The sequence below is a fragment of the Silene latifolia genome, chromosome 10 (assembly GCF_048544455.1).
Source record: "Silene latifolia isolate original U9 population chromosome 10, ASM4854445v1, whole genome shotgun sequence".
Lineage (NCBI taxonomy): Eukaryota > Viridiplantae > Streptophyta > Magnoliopsida > Caryophyllales > Caryophyllaceae > Silene > Silene latifolia.
Window position 1 is genome coordinate 16,114,901 of NC_133535.1, and position 25,614 is coordinate 16,140,514.

The 25,614-nt window shown below is 36.5% G+C and overlaps 1 protein-coding gene and 1 long non-coding RNA gene across 2 annotated transcripts; one reads left to right on the top strand and one right to left on the bottom strand.

Annotated features, from left to right (window-relative positions):
• Window positions 1-15,714: 15,714 nt before the first annotated feature.
• Window positions 15,715-16,665, top strand: LOC141607181 (protein FAR1-RELATED SEQUENCE 5-like). Its single transcript, XM_074426543.1, has one exon. The coding sequence runs from the start codon at window positions 15,715-15,717 to the stop codon at window positions 16,663-16,665; it is 951 nt and encodes a 316-aa protein (XP_074282644.1).
• A 1,660-nt stretch (window positions 16,666-18,325) lies between these two features.
• Window positions 18,326-18,794, bottom strand: LOC141607856 (uncharacterized). The gene is made up of 2 exons (XR_012526953.1): window positions 18,653-18,794; window positions 18,326-18,543 (listed from the first exon to the last, which is right to left on the bottom strand). It is a non-coding gene; the product is annotated as an uncharacterized LOC141607856 (long non-coding RNA).
• Between the last annotated feature and the right edge of the window lie 6,820 nt (window positions 18,795-25,614).

Sequence of the window (25,614 nt, forward strand, 5' to 3'; positions counted from 1 at the left end):
CCAATATTTCGGTCCATATACATAAAATGGACTACCATTTTATTTTTGTCAATTTGTCACTTGTCACACAATATGTCACATGTAGTATGATACATGTTATTAATTAATTTAATGCATATTTATCACATAAATATCATTTTATGAATTAATTAAATTACATACAACAAATTGACTAGTAATACTTGATCATATAAATAAAATGGGTCATTTAATTATAATTCACAACATCTTGTAATTATAATTAACCATTCATTCTCATCTCTATTATTTCACAAACAATAAACAATTTTAGTAATAAAATATTTCAATTACTAAAATAAATCTTATTTAATCCCATTATAATAAGATATCAATATTCTCTCTCACAAATTGAATTGTTCAATTTTAAGGAATTGATTAACTTGTATCATCATACAATTAATCAACTTTACAGATTAGGGCATCATCCTTTAGGTGTGACCTTAAGGGATCAACTGACCACCATCGTCCCACGACAGTAACGTCAAACTCTAGCAAGCCAATCGTTACCGATTAATGTTGATCAGTTGACTATAAAATGAATCATCCCTTACGTATTCTTAAAAATGAGATTTAAACATGTGATCATTATGATCGACAATTGTGATCACATTATTGTCGGGGACACTCCAACAGTTCAAACGATTCTAGGTAAGAGAATGCAATACTTAAGGCAACGGTAGTGAAGACTGTTGTCACTGGAAGGCTTAAAAATATTTTGCAAAAGAAAGAAAAGCTTTAAGTCCTTTAGAAAACAATTTTGGAAAACACTTTGAAATTTTCAGGAAAGTACTATGAAATGGGGGAGAGGAGTGTCCCTTTTATAGAGGAGCAAACTAGAGTTTAGAGGTCAAGACATATGATAGAAAAAACTATTTTTGACTTAGCCAAGTTTGCATAAAAGGAAGCATTCATCCAAAGGTTAAAGAAGAAAATAAGCTTTATTTATTATCTTTAAAAGGCCTTTGAAAATCAGTCAAGGCAAGGTTGACAACTAGGTGAAGTAATTTTTAGAGGAACAATTTTGGAAAGAAACAAGTTCTTCTCTCCAAAAGCCATGATAAAATGTATTGCCACTTTGAGATAAAGCTTTTTGAAAGATGTCATTGGAATATTCTTTTCTTAAAAAATAACCTTTCATAAAATTCAAATATCATAAATGAACATTTCAAAAATAGAAGTTTGTATTTGGAAATATGAGTATTTTTGAAACCGAAGACTTTCTTCAAGTGACACGAGCTAAAACAACAGTCTTGCTTACTGTTGCCTTAGTAAGCAAACCGTTGTTGAACAACAGTCTTGCTTACTGTTGCCTTAGTACCATACTCTCTTACCCTTACATAAGTGACTCTTATTACAACACAATTCTTGGGTAGCTCCATCAACACCTCTTGACATTGAACGTTGATTAATTCTTGATTGGGAAAGTGGGCCAAATCCTGAAATAGAACATCTTAAAGCATAGTTAAAATAGGCATGTCATCATCAACAAAAGTGTTCTAACAAATTCCTCCTTTGATGATGACAGCAAGCCAGCTTATAAAATGAATTTTTTAAAGAGTTCCCCCTTAAGTGGTTAGTCTAAAAAGAATCATGAAGGTAGAAGTAGTGAGTTAAACTTATGAGGTAACAAATCCTAGAGCAAGATTACTATCATACTTAGTCTAATACAAAACAAGAGATTAATCAACAAACAAGTAATAAGAACATGAATTTCCCTTTTTTCCCTCTTGACATCATCAAACCGATAAGAGGCTAACCTCGGACACAGAGTAAACATGCATATTACATCACATAAAAGACAACCAAATTTGCAACAAAATGACAAGGTCAACATTTAACAAGGTTCCAACATAGTTTAAACAACAAGTTCAGTACGGCTAATGTAGAGTTTAATTAGTACACCACCAAATTAGATATAAATGGGGGATGAGGGCAAGGGGTGGGAATCAAATGATTAGGCAGACATTTTTTAGGAGGGGACGGGTCTAGTGAGTCGAATCTTAGATACCATCCAAGTCATCATTAACATCATCCGAGGCATCGACATTCTACGCATCACCATTGTCGGGTTTCTCTTGAAGCAAGGCTGAAATGTTAGCCACTTCTCCTTTGAGGAAATCAAGAGTAGTCTTGATACACTCCATATCCGCGTGCAAACCCAGAAGACAAGCCACGTCCTCCTTATCCGCTTTATATGTCACGTCCTTCGTAAGCCGAGCCAATGTATCAAGGACCGTGGGGTTATCCACAACTCCCGTCACGGCCCCTCCCTTGGTTGAGGACATACCGACAACCTCATTTCCCTTTTTCGATTTTACCGGCCCTTCTCAGTTTTCAGCAACATGTTACCCAAATTTCCAACGGACATAGCATCAAACATCCCTTGAGAGCCTACACTAACCTTCACAAGTAGCCCTTTAGAACGAAGAATCACGGAAATCCACATCGCATATGGTAGGCGAATCAGGGTGGTATAGTTAGGGTCTTGGATTTTGGATTCGGTCGTCGCAATTCGCTTAAAAAAGGGGCTAGGGAGATTGATTTTCCGGTGGGTCATTAAGTGATAAATGAGGTAATGTTGAGCAATCGTTACCTTTGTACGATCCTTTGACGAGTAAATTGTGCGATAAAGTAAGTTGAAGAGTATTTTAGGTAGGGCGGCGAGTTCATTGGGGGTGAACGGGGTTACATTTAGAATTTAAGGGGGTCACGGTTTTGGCAATGACAGAGGGAGAGGCGTACTCAAGAGCGGGCCAAGTTTTTCCGGTAGGGGTAAGATCGTACCCGTGATGGTCAATGTTGAGGATTTTGGCTAATTGAATTTGAGAGAGGGTAAAAGACTTACCATTTATTTTAGCAGTCAAGGTTTTCAGGCTAGAGAGAACATGGACCGTGGCAAAGAATTTAATCACTACACTTACAAAGACGAGTTCCTCCAGTTGAACAAGATCCTCCCAACCTTGAGCCACAATGGCTTCCTCAAAATGCGAGAAAGCCGTGTTGGATGTGAGCCATGAGGACGGGTAAACCCGTGGAGTGTGAAGGGCTTCCTTAAAGATTAATTTCCCACAAGTCCTTTTAATTTCAGGAGTGAGGAAGGGGTTATTGTCGATTTGTTTTCTGACAACAATTGGATCTCATTTGCCGGACAAGGTGACGGCATCCTTAGCAGATAAAAACTCCTCCTTTGCCGCAACCGATTTCCCTTTTCCCTTTTTCTTTGGTGGTTCCTTATCAACTGGTTCCTCCTCTTTTTCCTTAGATTCTACCGGTTTTTCAACCGGTTCCTTTTCCATGTCAACATTTGCAATTTCCTTTTCTTGCGAACGGTCACCAGAGATCGTTTTTTCGGATGCGTTTGATGGAGTTTTGCCGTCTCCTTCAGATTTCTCAACATGATCCTCCTCTTTCTCATTTTCGTCAAACACATCCTCCTCTTCAACAATATCAGGTAACTTGGATGGGGTCTTTCCTTTTTTTCAAAGGCGATTTTCCAGCAACCTTAGATCCGCCCGTATCTTGGATTGCCTCATCACCACCAATAGTTTCATCATTAATGAGGATGGGCTCCAACGAGGCACTAGAGGCGGAGGAGTTTTTCTTTGACCCAGATCTGGTCCTTTTCCTCGTCAAAGAGGAGGTTGGATTTGGGTTAGGAATGATTTGCAAAAGTTGTGGTTCATGGACGATTTCTGTAGATGGGTTGATAGGGAAAGCATGAGATCCTTTTGGTTTGGTTGTGCGGTTGGATAGGGTATCGTGAGAGGATGAATGTAAGGATATGGTTGGTGATGTGGACGGAAGTTTGGTGTTGAGAGATGTTTTGACCATAGTAAAACAAGGGGGTTAGGGAGATGAAAAGGTAAAGATGATGGACTTGTTGGAAACGGCTGTTGGGTAGTTTTAGGCTTTAAGTTTGTAGGGTAGTGAGTGAAATTATGGAGGGTAGTTGGCTTAAGTGAGTGGGGTAGGTGGTGGCGTAATTGTGTGGGTTAGGTTGCTTTAATCAATATGGTAAGTGTCCATTAAACGTAAGTATAGACGTCCGGTTGAGTGATCATTAAGGAAAAGACGATTTATCGATTATGTACATAATACAGAATGAATAAACTAGAATAAGGGATAGCAAATCCGTTTTAGTCAATCATGTGAGGGATTAGTTTAATTCATATAAAATTACATGCAATTAATTAAGCTAATTTGTAACCTAAGTTTTTCAAATTATTCTCTTGCAAGTGGTTTAGTAAATATGTCAGCAATTTGATCTTCGATTTTGCAAAAAAAAAAAAGTTCAACATGCCTTTTTTCTTCGTGATCACGAAGAAAATGGTGACGAATTTCAATATGTTTGGTCTTAGAATGTTGAATATGATTTTTTGATATATTTATCGCACTCGTATTATCACATAATATGGGAATAGAGTCTTAAATAATAACAAAATCGAGAAGTTGTTGCTTTACCCAAAGAAGTGGTGAGCAACAAAGAGCGGCACTAACGTATTCACTTTCGACCGTTGAAAGAGAAACCATGTTTTGTTTCTTTGAGCCCCATGAGACTAAGCATGGACCCAAGAACATTGCAATTCCGGATGTACTCTTTCGATCAACACTACAAGCCGTATAGTCCGCGTCGGAATATGTTATAAGATCAAAAGGACAATGTAAGAGATACCACAAATAAAGATCTTGTATTCCAATCAAATATCGAAGAATACGTTTAACCGCTTTAAAGTAAGATTCTTTCGGATTTGATTGGAATCTAGCACATAAGCAAATACTAAAAAGAATTTTGGGACGACTTGCAGTCAAATAGAGAAGAGATCCAATCATACCTCGTTATACCTTTTCACTAATTCTCTTATCTTTCTTATCTTTGTCCAATTTGGACTTGGATACCATAGGTGTTGGGTGAGGGTTGCCATTAGTCATATTAAATTTCTTAAGCATCTCTTTAATGTACTCTTGTTGATAGATCATGATTCCATCTTCGGATTGCTTGATCTGGAGCCCAAGGAAAAATCCTAGCTCACCCTTCATACTCATTTCGAATTCCGATTTCATTAGTTCTGAAAAATAAGTATAAAGAATCACTTTTGTTGCTCCAAATATAATGTCATCGACATATACTTAGACAACCAACAGTTCGTCTAACTGTTGCTTTAGAAACAATGTCTTATCTATGGAACCTCTTCTAAAACCATTTTCAATGAGAAATTTAAACAATCTATCATACCAACACCTAAGTGCTTGTTTTAAACCAAAAAGAGCTTTGTCTAATTTGAAAACGTGTTGAGGAAAATCATTGTCTAAAAAGCGCGGAGGTTGCTCTATAAAGACATCCTCTTCTAAATATCCATTTAAGAAAGCGGTTTTGATATCCATTTGGAAGAGCTTAATGCCTTTGTGAGTCGCAAACGCTATCATAATTGTATGGCCTCAAGCCTAGCTACCGGTGCATAGGTTTCATCGTAATCAATTCGCTCTTGTTGGTTGTAACCTTGCACCACTACTCTAGCTTTATTCCTTACGATTTCACCGGAATCATCAAGCTTATTGCGAAAGACCCATCTAGTACCAATGACGGTACGATTAGATGGTCTAGGGACAAGGTGTCATACCTCATTTTTCTTGATTTGATTATTGAGCTCATCTTGCATAGCTAGCATCCAATCGGCATCGGTCAATGCAATTGTTATGTTGGTCGACCCTATTTGAGAGAGAAATGCGCTTTGGGCACAAAACTCATCAAGAGATGCAAAGTTGTTGAGAGAAGCCCTTGTTTTAACTCAGAAGTTCAAGTCACTAGTTAGATTTGAGAGTGGATGCGAGCTTTGATGTTTCCATTTTCTTCGAACAATAGTGTTTTGTTCCCCCTCAGACGTAACAGTCTCCGTGACTGTTGTCTGTTGGTTAGAGGATGGCTCTGGATTAGTGTTTGAGGGTTCTCCTGAGGTAACAGTGTCTGGTACCGTTACTATTCTAGAAGTGGATGTAACAGTTGTTGGAACCATTACCGATTGGAAGGTGGAATAAGTGGCAACGATGTCACTGTTTGTTCCCCCTGCATTGTTGCTTGCATCAATAGTTAACAGTCTTTGTGACTGTTGCATAACGTCATTGTTTGGGGCCTCCTCATCCTCAAACACAAAGTCTTTTCTCACGAGACCTATCTCAAATTCATCATCTTCATCCTCATTTTGTACCTGTCCAAGAATGCTAGATTCATCAAAAATGACATGGACACTTTCTTCAATTAACATGGTTCATTTATTGTAAACTTTATAGGCCTCACTATGGTCGGAATAACCAATAAAAACCATTTCATCACTACGTGGATCGAATTTTCCCAAGTTATCTTTACCATTGTTGTGAACAAAACATTTGCTTCCAAAGCATCTAAAATATGAAATATTGGGATTCCTTCCCTTTAGTATTTCATGGGGCGTTTGATTGATTATGCTTCTTATCATGACTCGATTATGAATATAGCAAGCGGTGTTCACCGCTTCGGCCCAAAAGTTTTTTTGGCAATTTACTACACAACAACATGGTTCTAGCCATACTTTCAAGGGTCCTATTCATTCGTTCAACCACTCCATTTTCTTGTGGTGTTCTAGGAGCCGAAAAATTATGGTCCATACCATTGTAATTACAATAAGCACTAAATGATGAGTTTTCGAATTCGGCTCCATGATCCGTTCTTATGGAAACAAGTTTGAAATCAAGTTTATTTTGAATCTTTTTCAACCAAATTAAAAACTCATCAAATGCCTCATTCTTGGAGTTTAAGAAAAGTGCCCAAATAAACCTAGAATAATCCTCAACAATGACACACACATAACGACTACCACCTCTACTTCTTATTCTCATTGGTCCACATAGGTCGATATGCAAGAATTGTAATGGACGAAGAGTACTAACAATTCTTTTGGGTCTAAAGGAGCTTCTAACATGTTTACATCTTGCACATTCATCACATACTTTATCAAAGTCAATTTTCATGCTAGGAAATCCTTCAACCAAGTCAACTCTTCTAAGTGTATTAAGAGTTTTAGAACTAACATGTCCAAACCTTTTGTGCCACAACCAAGGATCGTTTTTCATTACACTCATGCATGACATGGTATGACCGGATAACGTGTTTAAGTCAGTTAAGTACACATCTTTAACACGTCTTCCTTCGAGAATAATTCATGAGTTGTGGCATCAATTATTCGACACAAATTAGCACTAAATTCCACAATATTACCTTTATCACATAGTTAAGAAATGCTAAGGATATTATGTTTCAAACCTTTGACAAGCCGCACATTGTCGACACAAAGTAACGATGACTTACCAACCTTTCCCATGCCTATTATTTCCCCTTTTTTGTCGTCGCCAAACGTTACCTTGCCACCATTATAAGCTTCTAATGAGAGGAATTGGGTTCTATCTCCCGTCATGTGATGAGAACATCCACGATCCAAGCCCTACACAAAATTAGACTTTGAGTTTAGGAACCCAAATAAATTTGGGTCCCTTCTTATCCTTTACATTTCTCAACATATCTTTTCTAATCCATATTTATTTTACAACTTTAGTGTTCTTGTTATTGTCATTATGTCTCTTCTTGTAAGCATTGAAGACATGACCAATTTTACCACAATAGTTGCAAATGATGTACTCGGGAAGACCAACATATTTCTTTCTTCGAAAGTCGGTTTTAGTTGGATCCGGTTTTTTAAAGAAACAGTCAGACTGACTGTTCCAATTGAAACCGATGAGACCGGCAACTTTATCACATCTCTTGGATTGATTGGTGAGGAAATTTAAGACATTTTTACTTCCTTCCCAATTCTTTGACACATTCTTAGCCTCAACAAGTTCCTTGTTTAGTTCCTCGACTTAGCTTTAAAGGTGAGATACTTGTTTCTTTCTTTAGAATTTTCTAACTCCTTCTTCATTAAGACATACCCAGATTTTAATTCCATGAAAGTTTCAATTTTTTGTTAAACATTAAGCTTGAGACTCGAGATGCATCTATCTAAATGAACAATCTTGGATCTAGACGAACTACATTCGGAAGATTCATTTTGAAATTTGACGAACTTTTCATGAAGCATTCTAATCTCCCTTTTTTAGGCATCTATGTTGACTTTAAGACACTCATTCGCTTTTGATAGATTGGTGACTAGTTCGTTTTACGTTTCCTTGGCACTGTCAAAGGTAATAGTCTGAGACACTGTTGTTTTAAGTTCTTCTACCTCATCAACTAAGTCATCAATTACACCTTTAAACATGGATTGTTCTTTTAGAAGTTCACCACGTTCTTTGGTTATCATGGACATTTGCAAAATTAGAGTAGTATTGACATTGTCAAGATCAGAAACATCATTGGGGTTTGACTTAAGACACTCTAGTTCATTTGACAACTCTTTGTTTAATTTTTTTACTCTTGTCACCTCATTCTATGCCTCAGAAGTAACAGTCACACTGTTTGTTGCCTTAAGTTCATTTTTAAGGTGAAAGTTTTCTTGAGCAATTTCCTCTATCTCATCTTGCATGAGATCCAACTTTTCAGTTTGTGAACGACATTTATCAAAGAGTTTATCAAGAAGTTTAATTACATACTTTTTCTTTGGAGTAAGTCCTAGCCTTGGCTTTTAGAAGTTTTACCTCATTGTCGGAATCCGAGTCGGAATCATCGGGATGAGCCATAAGACATCTAAGATGTTCAGACTTAAAGGGTTTGGAGACTTTGTCCTTGAGACGATTTGTAAGACACATTTTAGCCTCTAGTTCCTCCTCGATGATTTTATCGTTCTCGGAGTCGAACATTCCCCAAATGGCAGATATGACCCTGTTCTTGTTATCCTTTTTAGCCTTATCTCGCTTACCCTTAGACTTAATATCATCCCACTTAGGAAATTCTTTAATTTGATGTGATTTGTCACCACACTTAAAGCATCCAATAGTGGTAGTGGGTCTTTTCTTTGGAAAGCATTTTTTTGTGTAATTGTTGTTGAACCTTGTATATCCATGGCCATTCACCATTCCAACTAAGTTCCTAGAGAACAAAGCAAACTCATCTTCCTCTTCATCCTCGTCATCAATTGAACAGGATGTTAGAGCAAGACTCTTTCCCCTCGAAGATTCACTAGAATGCTTATCAAAATTAAACTCGTGAGCCATTAGTGATCCCATTAGTTCAGGAAGAGATAGAATGGATAAATCTTTGGCTTCCTCTATGGAGGTTACCTTAGGTTGCCATTTAGTGGTAAGACCACGAAGAATTTTTCGAATGATGTCCTTGGACTCGAAATTTCTCCCTAAACTTTTTAGTTCGTTGATAATACACGAAAAACGAGATGAAAAACTATTTATTGACTCATCCTTTGCCATGTGAAACATCTCATATTGTTACATGAGAATATCAATACGATGTTTTCTAACTTGAGATGTCCCTTCATAGGCAAGAATAAGGGAGTCCCAAATTTGTTTGGCCGTTGGACATCCGGAAATCCGACTTACTTTGGCCTCGCCTACACACCGTTGAAGAATCAACATCGTTTTCATGTTTTTCTCGGCCAATTTGAAATTATTTTCATTGTAATCTTTTTCGGCCTTGACTTTAGTAAAACCCGTAAGAATGCCAGTTTCCTCAATAGCGAGAGGCGCGTCCTCAATGATTTTCCATCATTGATAATCGATACTTTTGATATAGTGCTCCATTTTGAGCTTCCACCATCCAAAATTCTCACCGGTAAAGACCGGGATCTTGGAGTGTTTTTAGGAATCCATATCCCAAGAATCAAATCTAAGACGGTTAGCCTCGATCAAGAGCACGAGGCTCTGATACCAATTGAAGAGTTTAGGATTCCAAGTACCTAAGAGGGGGATGGGTGAATTAGGTACTATTTTAAAAATTTCAACTTGATCTTTATTGAATTAAAGCAAGTTGATTAATGATATGAGGAACAAGTAGATACATCAAATAAATCGATTCGTTAAGAGTGTATCACGTTGTTCAGAAGGATTGTTGAATTGTAAGGCAACAATTGATCTGACTGTTGCTTGTTTGTCTTAGCACAAGAGATTAAGGCTACTGACCAAAAGGAACGGTATCCAGAACAGTTGTTAAAGAAAAACGTAAATGAAGTACAAATAAGATAAATGGAGCGGAAATAAGATTAACGAGAGATCGACACGGTGTTTTTGAATTGGTTCGGCCAACACTTTAAGGGCCTACGTCCAATCTTCTTTTATGAAAAAGTGAAGTGATCTACTCCGACTACTTAAAGCACTTACAATAAAAGGACAAACAACCTACTCCGGTTGCGACACGAGTTCTACGACTACTCCTTCTAGGAACTCAATACTCTAACTAGAATGTTTACAAGATCTCGTTTCCTCAAATTATTCTCTGAAAGAATTGATAAGGACAACTTATTGATCAAATGATTCTAGGTAAGCCAATACAATACTTAAGGCAACGGTAGTGAAGACTGTTGTCACTGGAATACTTAGAAATATTTTGCAAAAGAAAAAAATGCTTTGAGTTCTTTAGAAAACAATTTTGCAAAACACTTTGAAATTCTTAGGAAAGTCTTATGAAATGGAGGAGAAGAGTGTCCCTTTTTGAGAGGAGCAAACTCGGGTTTAGAGGTTAAGACATATGATAGAAAAAAAATATTTTTAACTTAGCCAAGTTTGCATAAAAGGGAGCATTCATCCAAAGGTTAAAGAAGAAAAGAAGCTTTGTTATTATCTTTAAAAGACCTTTGAAAATAAGTCAAGGCAGGGTTGACAACCAGGTAAAGACATTTTTAGAGAAACAATTTTGGAAAGAAACAATTTCTTCTTTCCAAAAGGCATGATAAAATGTATTGCCACTTTGAGATAAAGCCTTTTGAAAGATGTCATTGAAATATTCTTTTCTTAAAAAACAACCTTTCATAAAATTCAAATATCAGAAATGAACATTTCAAAAATAGAAGTTTGTATTTGGAAATATGAGTATTTTTAAAACCTAAGACTTTCTTCAAGTGACAGGTGCTAAAGAAACAGTCTTGCTTACTGTTTCCTTAGTAAGCAGGCCGTTGTTTAACAACAGTCTTGCTTACTGTTGCCTTAGTACCATACTCTCTTACCCTTACATAAGTGACTCTTATTACAACACAATTCTTAGGTATCTTCATCAACACCTCTTGACCTTGAACATTTATTAATTCTTGATTGGGGAAATGGGCTAAATCCTGAAATGGAACATCTTAAAGCATAGTTAAAATAGGAATGTCATCATCAACAAAAGTGTTCTAACATTTATCATACTTAGTTTATGAATAGTTTAGAATTAGATAAATCAAACTCTTTTTATCGACTTGGAATAGAATAGTACTCATTGCTTCTTGTGGATTTTGACACCCTAAGTGTTATAATAACAACCGTGCACTTGCGGTTATTAAAATAATCATCAGGAACATAATAAGCGAGGTTGCTTTGAGACAATGAAGCCATGGACCAAAAATTAAACAGCCATACAAGATCAAGCATAGTAAGAATCGCTCCATCCAAAGCAACAAAACTCGAATGAACACGACAGGCTACTCAACATCAAGCTACGGCAACTGAAGAGTTAAGAACGATTAATACCTAAGAGGGGGAGAAGGTGAATTAGGCGTATCTTTAAAAATATTCTCCTTAACTTGGTAAATTTATAACACAAGTAAGAGCAGTGAAGTACATGACTTGAGAAACTCAATTGATTGTGAGTTCACAAGGGAATACAGCAAGTCTATATCACAGTATGAGTGAATGTGACACAGAACTGATAGCAAGATTAATAAGAAATAAGCAAAGGTAAACGAACGTAAAAGTAAATGAACAAACAAGACGATGTTTAAAAAATTGATTCAGCCTCTACTCCGAGGCCTACGTCCAACCTTTATTTTATTTCTTGTTTAGAAATTTACTCAAACTTGCTAAACCCCTTACAATGATAATAACTCGCCAACCGACCCCGGTTGAAACTCAAACTTAAAGCTACTTCACTTCAAGAGTTTATAAGTTCTATCTCACAGGTTTACAATGTCAGAATCTCAGTGATTCACTTAAGAACATGGAGATTACAATTAAGACTTAAACACGAGAATTATGGAACAAACTCATTATGTCACGGTGTAGTGAACTGATACTTGGAGGTTTACAACTTTTAAAAACAATTGAAGACTTTAAAACTGAAAATCGTTTTGCAAATACTTAAAGAACAAAGCTTTAAATGCACAAATGATTTGCAAGATTTCACAATAAAAGCTTTGGAAAGTCTTGGGTAATAAATGAAGTAAATGCTCTCTATTTATAGTGAATTTGATCATCTAAGGAGTACAACTTAGAGTGATATAATTCATTAATAAATAAGTAGCATTTGAGTGATGCTAAGTGTTAGGTTTAGACTTAAGCACACAACGCTTTAGTCTTTTTCAGAAAACAGCTCCCCAAACACTCAACATGTGACAATTACCAAAGTGGCAAAAAACTTTTCTAGCTTTAAAACTTTTACGTACAAGTCCAACCTTCTATTTTGGTAAAAAGTAAATGCATAAATCTAGAGGATTAAACTTGAGAGATTTGTGATTTCATTTTTCAGATTTGTTTTCAAACTTTTATATGTCAAATGTTAAACCTTTGAAATTGTGAAATTTGTAAAGATTTTAACACTCAAACTTTTCGTATAAAATTCCTCCATACGGTAGTATCAAAAACCACAAGTGCGATGCACTGTTGCATGGTTTTGCAATCACTTGACAATATGAGAATGTTACACTTACTCTTACAACATTTGACTACTTAAGGCTTTGGAGATATATTTGTCTTGACTTCATCTTGATCATTTTGAGCTTTCATGGAAGTCCTTGATTGCTTCAAATAAAAAGCACTTGTAACTAAGAGCAAACAATCAAATAACAATGAAACTTGGCAGTATCATCCAAGATCACATGAAAAACGAAGCTACAATTTCGCATGATAGAAGAACAAATATACGAATATTGACAGACACAGGTCAAAAAAATTGCTTGGTTCAATGAGCTACTCAAAGTTCTAGATTTCTCAAATTAGGAGGAGCGTTGGAAATAATCTAGAGAAATATAAACTACACATGTACTTGGACAATTCTAAATTAGGGACATAAGATTAGAATGAATTATGTAGAAATTATAATAAGCAAGTGTATCTAGAAAATTCAGTGGAAATGGTGCATTGTTCACCTATATAATGTGCCAATAAATAGCAAAAATAATACATACATATATATATATATATATATATATATATATATATATATATATATATATATATAGAGAGAGAGAGAGAGAGAGAGAGAGAGAGAGAGAGATAGAGAGAGTCGGGATCCGGTGAGAACTCCTAAATATTTGAGGATTGAGGATTAGTGAATACACTATCACGGGTTCTTCAATACAATATCATGAAAAAAAATTAGACTTGTCCAAAAAAAAAATTTTGAAAAAAAAAATAATTTTTTTTTGCACAGCTGTTTTTTTCATGTGATATTGTTTCGAATAACCTGTGATATTGTACTGAACAACCTGTGATATTATAATGAAATCCTCAATCCTCAAAACGATAGTGTATACTCACATGATCCCATTCATATACATATATATATATATATATATAGAGGCGGGATCCGGTGAGAACGATCACTCGGTTCAAACGGTGAGAACGACCTACAATAGTAGTTTAAACAAAAAAATAACACGGGATATTTCGAAAATCCTACGACGCGACTAACCTGACTGTTTGACAAAAAAATCCAAAAAATCTCTTTCTCTCTCTACTTTCCAAAACTTTTCCCCCAAATCAAAACAAATATTTCCGCGAAAAACATAGAAAATTCCGCGAAAACAATCAAACTACAGCCGCCAAAATCGATGAAATTGATCATAATCAATGGCGTTGATCATCTAATGGATGTACGGTTATAATATTTTTCTGATTGATTTGGTGTGATTGATGCATGAACAATCAATTTTGTGATTTCGATTGGCATTCCAGAATTAGTTCAATCGTAGAAAATTATGGATGTTGAGGGTTCTAGCGATTTGGGGAACATACTGATGCGATTGTTCCAGCTGTTAGCAATGATATCGTGCAGTCATCATCTCATCTAGGTATGTACATCTGCAAATCAGTTGAGATAGCCTTTTTTATAAATCGTTTCAATAAAATCGTCTGATTGATGTATCTATTGATCATTTTGATGCGTTTTCATACTAATTTAAACATAGGAAGACAGATTATTACGCTTGATGCTCATGTTTCATTAGCCTGATTGGTATTATAAATTGATGAGTCTGATGGATAAGAACAGTTGTCTTACCGGTCTGGTTAGTGTATGTGATATGCAATTTGTTTTAGAGTTGATTATTACACTTGCTGATCATGTTTCTTATGCACGCTATACAGTATTCTGTTTAGTTCAATAGCATGTATAATAGTATAATTGATGTAATTGCCTTGTATGGAAAACGTCCCCGGTAGAATAACGAAACCGCCCTTAGTTAACCAGCGTATATGAATATCGTATCCATTAGTATAGTTGATGCGTTTGTGTTTTTCAGCAGCGTATCTAGAATTATAATTAAGGGATATACCGATTCGTGTCATAATAAGCATTTGACTTTCTGCCTATGATGAAATTATTAGACGTGATTGGTGTATCTTGACGTCTACGTTAAGTAGTCAGTAATGAAAAATACGATATGTCGATGATCGTGGCACAAATTTCTTTGTTAATTTCTGTGGTTTTTTGATTTCTAATTGATTTTGTGCTTTTGACTAAATTAGCGTACCTGAAAATTATATTTGATGTGCATCAGTTATTTGAACTCGCTGCTTATAGCCATACTGTTCTACTGTGTAGCGTGCATAGATGCAGGCTCACCAATTATCGAGACAACCCCGAAGGAAAGAATACCTGTATGTGCGCCAGAATTGAAGCCTGTTTTGGGTATGATCTTTGATAAACTAGAGGATGGGCTAGAATTCTATAAGGCTTATGGTGCTAATTCTGGTTTTAAGATGAGGAAGTCGACGCAACAAAACATAGACGGGGTTGTCATGACTAAGTACTGTGTGTGCAGTAAGGCTGGAGAAAGTAAGCCTAGAGGGAAGGTAAAAAAGAGACAGAGAACTAGAATTTTATGTAATGCAAAGATTTTTTTTCGAAGAAATTAAAAAGGACAATATGTGATTGTTGACTTTCATGAAGGTCACACCCACCTCCTCTCAACACCAAACACCGTGGTGCATTTGACCGAGTCACGAGAATTAACCCTTATACATAAAACCATGATTGTTGAGAATTCTAAAGTGAATAAGGGGAATGTGCAAAGCTTTAGGATGTTCAAAGAGTACGTGAAAGGGTATCAAAATGTAGGGGCATCACTCGAGGACTTCAAAAATATTTGGAGGGATGTGAAGAAATTTATTAAAGTGTATGACGCGCAAATGATGATTGAAAATTTCATGCACAAAAAAGCCATGTGTAGTTCGTACTACTTTGATTTTGATGTTGACGATCGTGGTTGACTATCTAGGGTTTGTTGGTTTGACCCTATAGCTATAAAGAATTACAGTCTCTTTGGTGATATGACGTCTTTTGACACGACGTTTAATATGAACACATATAAAATGATATTTGCACCTTTCACGGGGGTTGACCATTACAAAAAATGTGTGACATTTGGAGCAGGACTTATAAGGAAAGAGACTGATGATGATTTCGTATGGTTGTTTCGGAATTTTCTGAGCGCAATGAGCAATAAGTATCTTGTGTGCATAATTACAAATCAAGATAGAGGCATAAAAGCAGGGGTTAAAATAGTGTTCGGGGACAAAACTCAACACAGATATTGCATGTGGCATATCATGAAAAAGCTGCCAGACAAGATCGGAACTACGCTATATCGAGAAACTAACTTCATGAAAGAGTTGTGCTCCTGTGTTTGGGCAGAAGATATCGAACCGTCTGAGTTTGAGGAACGGTGGTGCTCGGTTATATTCTCATACGGGCTGACCGACAATGAATGGTTAGATACGATGTTTGACAAAAGGGCTTCTTGGATCCCAGCATATTTCAGGGATTTATTTATGGGTGGACTAATGAGAACCACGTCCAGGTCTGAGTCCGAGAATAGCTTTTTCGGTAATTTCATGAACCCAAACTTAACTTTGGTTGAGTTTCTTATGAGGTTTGAAAGTGCTATGGACGCTCAACGATGGAAACAGTCCAAATTAATAGCCGAGTCAAAAAAATCCTTCCCTGATCTAGAAACGCCTCACCCTTTGGAAAAACACGCTTCTGAGTTCTACACCCCAGTGATGTTTTCTGAATTTAAAAACGAGTGGGTGGCTGCTTGTTTCACCTGTGGTGTTAAAATTTTAGGGGTTACTACCAGTGACAGCATCTCCATTATTGATCGTGAAAAAGACAAGGTTTACTATGTTAACTTTATCTCTGACGAAATGAAAGTGAACTGCACCTGTAAAAAGTTCGAGAGACATGGAATTTTGTGCCGTCATGCGCTTTACGTGTTGAAAGAACAAGGCCTTGACAATGTTCCAGATCAGTATCTTAAGTAGGTGGAGCAAATTGGCAACATGTCAGCCGATTTGTAATAATGTGCCACATACTTTAATTGAAGATTGTAACTCATTAGATGTTAGACGACACAAAATTGGTACCTTATGGTCCGAGGTGTTCTCGTGTGTGACGCTCGTTTAACAAAAACCTGAGTATGTTGATGAATTGCTGGGCATTTTGAAAGGTTTTAAAGACAAGATTAGCGCACAAACCAGTACGTCAGAATGTAGTAGTAGTAGTAACACAGGTGATAGGCTGAGAAACAAGAATAGGAAACTTGAGATGCTCTTAGGAACAAAAATACCAAAGGAAGTGGTTGTCTTACCTCCTATTCAGTCAAAAACAAAGGGTCTAGAAAAAGAATGATGTCCCAAAAGGAACAAGCTACAAAAGAACAGAAGAAAGCGCCCAGGAAATGCAATGCTTGCGGAGAATTAGGATTCCATGATAGTCGAAATTGTCCTGGGAGAGTATGATTCCATGATACAGGTACGCTATTAATTTTGGTGCATTCATTATTAGAGAATACTGATAGCAGATTGAATTTGTTTAGTTGGTACTTAATTAAGGAATAGTATTGTTGTATCTAATCAAATTTGTAACCTTTAATGTTTTATAGCCTTTTTTCGTTTCAGGAATGAACAACGAAAAGAGTTGCGGATCACATACACAAATATAATGAATAATGGCGGGAGGATTTGAGACTTCATTTTTGAGCTGTTATATGGGATTATTGAACATTTTTTATTTTGATCTTTATTTTTTTTTTCCTTTGTATGTCTTTTATTTTTTATTATTCGTATATCACAAGATACTAGCGTATCTACATGGATTATATGTGCATCTGGCAAGGCTGAAAGTGTATCTATCAGGATTGTGAATGGAAACACTTGTATTAACATATACAAGTGAAAGTTTATGGAAGGCTTGAGTTTTTGATATTAAGAGCTAATGAATCTGCTCGTTTTTTGATATGTGAATTGGTAAAAAGTAAACTTTCAGCTATTGTCCAATAACTGATGATTTCCTAACTATGTGCAAGAGACAAAAAGCGTGAATATTAACACGACTGTTGCACATGTTTTACATGAAAATCGTACCTATTAGTATTATTTGTGTAAAAAAGCAGCGTAAAATATTAATAAACAATGATTCGCGAATTTAAGTTCCATAGACAAAATCCTAATATTGTATGACATCTAATTATCTATTACCTGATGATTTCATTAGACACGATTGATTTCATTAGACACGATTGATATTGTATGACACTAAAAAAAAATATTCGTTTGTTGGTGGGTTGTGTAAGTATATATTATTAATATGTTATCACGATTGATGTTGTGTGCTTGTGTCTATGTGCAAAAGTAAACAAGCGTGTATATTAACACGATTGTTGCACATGTTATACATGATGAGCGTACTTAGTAGTGTAATATTGTATGATGATTAATTTATCAGACCATTGCCACATAGCAAAAGAAAGAGGTTGCCCAATTCCTAGCCCATTGCCACATAGACACCACCATTTGTCTAAACACAAACAGACGGAATGGGATGCATATCCTACATATTATCCACAAAAAGTAGGAGCGATGCCCTTCCATTACAAACTGTCAAAACTATCATGATTCCATAACCAACGGGATGCCACAGATGAAAACAACATGAACCAAAGGCGTTTCAAAAGACGCCTTGTACTTAGATAACCAGATACTCAGATAACCGTAAACGAAGTTAATACAATGCAACAGAACCCCAATTACACCATCACAAAGTCCATAAGATGTACATGACTTTTACTAAGCCTACATGTCAGCCACAATCCTGCCACAATCCTGCCAAACGCAAAGCCGCTTCCATGACTTTTAGTAAACCTATATATCAGACATGAGAAAAAAACGATGTAAACCTTGTACTTAAATAGATGTGATCAGTTAAAACTAACGATAAAGAAAAATGAAAAATGAGATTAATTTTGAATACCTTACGCTTGTTCTCCTGCCAACGTAACAATTTGAGCGCGACGTCCTTCCTATATGCAGCCAACGCCTTGAAGTTGCTCTTGTCTTCCCACAGATCTCGGTTGCGTCCAGCTTCTAACCACTTGAGAACATGAACGCCGCAATCAAACCTTCACCAAACAAAACTAAAATAAGTACCAACACAGGCGGCCTTACTATATCATCCGTGCACAAACACCTCATGTCCAACATACAAAAATCAAATAAAAACATGGGACATATCGTCGCGACGCACATACTGCATTAAATGTACCTAGCAACTGACTTAGTGTGACATACACAGGTGTTAAGTAAATAAAAAAAGATGTGTAGTTACAGATTTTGCTGTTGAGGAACAGTCAGGGTCGAAAACTTAGCTAGAGGCACCCCTACAAGATGCTTGTACCCTTTGGACCGGCATAAGATCTGGAAGACATTACTAACCTAGAACAAAACGATACATTGAACCTATTAGTTATGAATCATTAAGGAAAGCATGATCTGAACGAAAACATTTAAAATATTTAAAAAAATATACCACTTCCGCATTCAGTGTCAGCCCGGATATCCTTAGGACGTAGTGAGTTCAGAATATAGTTCGTCTTCATCTCCAGATCACACACGATAAGAAACCAGTGTTCGTTATCAATGATGGGTATAAAAATCTGTTGACAAAATTACAAGACGTATGGTATGAATGAAATGAGTTTGATCTTCATATACGAAAAATACAGTGTGTTACATACCCACATTTAAAAAAGACAGAACAATATACTTACAGCTTTCACACACACCCCATCTTTAGGCATATATGATGTTTTGATGTAATTGCGACCAAGGTTTTTATCTCGTTGAGGATTGAGATGCTAGAATAGACAAACATATCGATTAGTAAGTCAAACATACAAACTGATAATATTAAGTGAATCACGGATGAAAAGGGTAACACTCACACGTGCGGTAGATGGGATATACAAAAAATCTGGCTTGAGCATAGTTGAAAAGATCCCGAACATATCGATCACCTAAATTGAAAAAACCAGTGTTGTTCTATACTACATAAAATAGAAAGAAACACGTATGAAAATTAAGAAGTGACCATACCATATCCACAACCCATTTCCGAGGTTTCAGAGAGCACATGCCCTCTTTTGTTACTTGCCCGAAGCTTGACTCGACGACTATGTCACTACAAAAATAACGTATACACCAACAAAAAAGCTCAGTATGTGCTATTTCTAACAACGCATATAAAGTTGACAAGGTAAACATGCTAAAAAGGATGAAACATTACTCTTTAGCTGATTCTCCCGCACGTAGAAGGAACACGTAGTCTAACAGGTGCGTATCAGTATATTCCACTTCCTGTACAGCCGCTTGTTTCCTTTAAAAAAACGAAGAAGGAAAATATCATTAGTAAGATTAACGATCACTTGCAAACAAAAAAAAAACAAAAAAAAAAAAAAAAAAAAAAAAAGAAAAATATGGGTGCTTGCCCAGATTTGACGCTGAGACGCTTCGCAGCCATCAACACTTGTTTTGATAATTCGTTCTGAGGGCACGACAAAACAGCAAAACAGTACTTCATCTTCTATTTAAGAAGGATCTTGCCAATTACATCCCCTGATCTAGACTGGATGATTCAATATGTGTAAAACTTGTTAATGAGAAAATTGTGATTACTTATTTACTAAACGTACATAGACAAAAAAAGGACGTATCTTACATTTATGATCTGAGTTTTGAGCATTTGGCGGCACCCCGTATATATCTCCATGTAAAACATCAGATAAATGCCATCGTCCACGACGTCAATCACATGCGTTTTGGGGACGAATTCTTCACGTGAGAAAAACTGGACTGCCTTAAATCTGGATGATTTAGGGGTCATGTCACATCGAACAAAATCCCTCTGAAAAAGTCAGATTACCATCAGAAACATTAACGGAGTGAAGAAAACTAAATCCAACGTTTGACAAAGTGAACTGGTATGCGCAAAATCATATTCTCACCACCATGCGGACAGAATCAGAGAAGTCTACTGATTTAGGAAGCATAGGATGAATGACTTCAATCTTTCGGGACACCATGTTGACACAAATCAGATACGGCTCACGGAGTGTAAATGGGAACAACATCTGGTTTTGAAACACATATATCAGCCTTAGTGGAAACATAAAATGGACAAAACTTACGAATGCTACTAAAAATAAAAAAGACATAGTTGAAGCTCACCAGTTTAACTTTATCGTATTCGGTTATATTTTCACATTTAATTCCCTGAAGTTAAACATATTTAACAACAATAATAAAGTCAGGTAGGACGATAGCATATTAATGCAAGAATATCTATATAGGAAAACACATCATTGATTAAAACTAAAGGTTAAAACAAACATATATCAATCATAGGATAACTTACATTATGAGTAACAAAAGTGTATAAACGCAAAGGGGATGAGGCAGCTTTTAACTCCTCTCGCTTGTTCAATATATTAGCCCATGCATTTATCACATTTGTAGAAATCTTTGTGTCTGAGATGAAGGACATTAAATCGTATCTTCTTAGCTGGAACAAACGATTCTGAACAATACCTCGCTGAAAATAACAAGACAAATCGAAAACATTAAACAAAAAATATAGATACGTTCTGATATATTAACGAATTACCCCACAAACTGATCACGATTAAACATTTAACTTGAGATTGAAATAGGTTGTAAAAAAAAAAGATTATAAATACCTTTCATCAGATCCCTCCTCAAAAACCAAGTCAGAAACATCTTTCTCCGGTTGGCTCAATTCAGAAAACATAGATATATTCCTTTGAATAAAGGGTGACTTGTATACATTTGGAACAACTACGTCTCTCTTGTTCTCTATGTTGGCAAAGATGGACTACGTGAACCGATTCAACAGTGCATTAGGACAATCGGGAGAAACAACAGTGCATTAGGAGCAAAGCGGCGGACGGGGGGACAACAGTGCATTAGGACAGTCCGGAGAACCAGCTGGTTGCGATTTATCTTGAGATTGACATAGGTTGAAGGTCGGGAACTCAGGAGCAACTCGTCTTTTCTTTGGTACAGGTACATCCACTGGATCCTTGTTGAACGCGTTACCCAACGCGATGGCCGCTGCCACAAAGGTAGGATCGTTCCAACAAGGGTCGTCATTGCGCTTTCTCGGTGTAGATGGAACACGACCGCCATGAACCTCGGAGGCCGACCTACCCCCGTAGCGGCGTCTCCTTAACAAAGGCGTGAATCGCACTGAACCCGGAGCGAGCGACAGATTCATCGGTGCGCATGTCATTGCCACCAACAACTGGGTCACCCCGTCCGCGATCCACTTTTGTCCCAACCTCATCTTCAGGTACAATAGGTGGTGTTAACTGGAAACCCCCCAGTAGAGAGTCTGCCATGGCGGACAGCTGACAAACAACTGCATAATTCGGCATTATACGCTTGCGATTAATAGAATCGCAAAATTCTGAAATGCGATAGCAAGGGCTTTCCCATTTGTGCTTGCCGCGTTTCAATGCAAGAACTGACATGTGATCTGTTGGCATCGTGCCCATCACGTCCATTGTTGTTAGCCGCATCATCCTCATCATTGCCAACAATATCATCATCCTCAGACACAACATCAGGTGCTGTTCTGCCACGGCTCTCCACATACCCAGGACCAAAGCAATCTGGGTGCTTTACCAACTGCGTATCAATGAAACCAGAACCAAACCGATGAACTTCCCTTTTTTCTTTAGATATTCGCAAAGATATCGCTTCCTTCGTCCATGTACATAATGTTGGGAACACCCGCTTAACTGATCTAGCCTTAAAAACCATCCTATCGAGGTAAATGAAAATTAAAACCATTATAGGACCTTTATAGATCTTCTTGCAGCTCCCATTGGCCTCCTTCTCCTTCTCATCTCTCCACTGTTCGACACTTGCAATTAAGTTTCTTCGGGTAAAATCGCACCATCTCAGTTTTGGAATCAAGGAGACATCGCTCAAACACTTGAGTATTCGCACACTTGGAACACTTCCCTTAATTCCCATAAGAAACGCAGACACAACATATACGATAAAATTTCTCTTGAAATCGTCCCCACCTTGTCTCTGTTCAGCCATCTTATGCAATATGTGGGTGTTGGTAACTTTGTCAACACCCTCAAACTGAGACTTCCATGCATTAACCATCTCTACAAACACCTCGGTCTGATCAAAACGAGTCGCTTGCACTATTTCTACCTCACCCATAGGTAACCCCGTGGCAAGATGAACATCTTCATCGCGAATAGGCAGCTGGTTGTTTAAGAGGGAAGACGTGAATGGATCAAAACCTGAGACAAGCCAGTGTGCTAACTGCCCGGGAAGCATATCCGTTTTAAGGCACAGGATACCGCCAAAGGCCATCTCTTGAATGTCTGAGATTTGATTGTCGGAGAGGCCACTATTGATGAAATTTAGAAGACCGCTAGGACTCATCCTTGTTTTCAATACCGGAAAATCTTCAGAAGGATCACATCCAGCTTGTTGCATACTTGTGACAGGGACTTCTTGATGTCTGCTTGTCCCTGCTCTGTCTAGTGCCGACGTTTCTGAACGTGTTCTCTTCATAATGACACCTGTAATCATAAAAAATGTGGATGTCAATGTAATCAATGTACCTATCAAACAACAAATGCGTATGGACATATGTGATAAACTGAACCTATATCTCACGGTGCAAAACACATAGTAGCCTCATTGAAAATGATCAAGCTAAACAAAAACAAGCCATGAAAAACGCGTCGGCGAAAAACATATGCATAGGTACATTGATACACACAACATAAACTAAAAAACGTATCCAGCAACTCATTCAACGTACATATAACCCCGTATTGACATACCTGACTGACACATAGCCCATAAATGAACAAAACTCACATCAACACACAAACAATCCATGAAAAAAATACTCTCCCTAGATACCAAGAGCATCACAGATACGTTACAGCGGAAAAAAAATAAATTGCAGAACAAATGCAGATGTGGTCACCCTCTTGAAAGGGCACTGATGCATTCATTGTTATTAAACTCAAAATAACGTATGTATGGGCTAAATAGACGTGATTAACGCGTATTAAAGTGCACCTGCACCCTAAAATACTCATTAAGTGTAAAACCCCAACTGAAACACACAACAAAACAAAAACAAATAAATAAAATAATACAAAAAGTCAAAAAAAGCATATATCAAGCACCTTATGCCAAGCATACAAAAATGCCACAAATACGTAGGACATATCATTAAGTCAAACAAACCACATGAATGTACCAATCAACTGACATAGTGTGACTGATAACCGTTGTGACGTACCTAGCTGATACGGAACCATTAAAACGTATAAAAAAGGCAGATAAACCACACACAAACTTAATTCTGAAAGCAAACACAAGGACATAACGTGGAAAATACACATAAAATTAGCTCAACAAGAAAAAACAACAAAAAAAAAACGGTTGTAAACAACACAAATTTCAGGAAGAACAACTTCAAAACTACAATCATGTTAAACTTAGAATGATAACACAGCAAAACGGAGGAAAAAAAATGTAAAATCGAACAAAAAAAGCAGGGAAAATATAATACCTAGTTGAGAATACACCAAGACGACGATGCTCTTAAATTGAAACAGAACAAAAACCTGCATGCAACCGAACGGAAGTAAATATCAAATAAAATCAGTGAATAAGCCGAACACAAACAAAAATAAACCTAGTTAAGCACGACAGTAATAACAAATACCTAATTAACAGAATCTCAACCGTAACGCAGATAAACCTGCATTAATGATTTCGAAAGACAACGACGAAGTTAGATTCAGCTTATTAAAGGATACTTCAGCTTAATAAAACAAATAATTGAAGAAATAGGCATTAACAACTAGATCAAATCATACCAAAATACTTGCGAAGTTCATAGAAATAGAGCGATTAAGTAAAGTAGAACGAGAAAACGGCAGACGAACGATAATCGATCATCGTTATCAACAATTAATTCGCCGCAAATTGACGAACAACTGATTTGGGGAAGAAATTAGGGTAAACCCGCATTAATGATTTCGAAAGACAACGATTTAAGTTAGATTCACTTATTAAAGGATAACTCAGCTTAATAAAACAAAAAATCGAAGAAATAGACATTAACAACTAAAAGTTGAAGATCAAATCATACCAAATTACTTGCGAAATTCATAGAAATAGAGCGATTAAGGAAATTAGAACGAGAAAACGGCAGACGAATGATAATCGTTCATCGTTATCAACAATTAATTCACCGGAAATTGACGATGAAATGATTTGGGGAAGAAATTAGGGTTTATGGTGATTTGGGGGAAAAAGGTAGAGAGAAGAACGAAACTAAAAAAATGAAAGGAGAGAGAAGGAAATGAAAAAATATCACAAATATATATATGAACCGCGAAAATTAGAAAAAGTAGGCAGACCGTATAAAATCTGTAATAAAATCCTATTGATGTAGGTCGTTCTCACCGTTTGCACCGAGTGATCGTTCTCACCGGATCCTAAATCTATATATATGTATATATATATATATATGTATGTATATATATATGTATATATATATATGTATATATATATATATATGTATATATATATATATATATATATATATATATATATATATATATATATATATATATATATATATATATATATATATATATGAGCATGATACATCCAATATAAATTTAACTGAGCTTATATGTAATTTTTTCGAGCTTTTAAAATATTTGAGTTACCTTCTAATTTTTTAGGTGTCAAAATTAAAATCTAATTAAGCTTATACTCCCTCCCATCCACTCTTTTCTTCCTTATTTCCTAAAACGGATTATTCAGGTTTTCTTCCCCTTTCCTTTTTGAGAAAGTTTT

Excerpts from the sequence above, each read along its gene's own strand:
- LOC141607181 (XM_074426543.1), top strand. The coding sequence starts at position 15,715 with ATGATATTTGCACCTTTCACGGGGGTTGACCATTACAAAAAATGTGTG.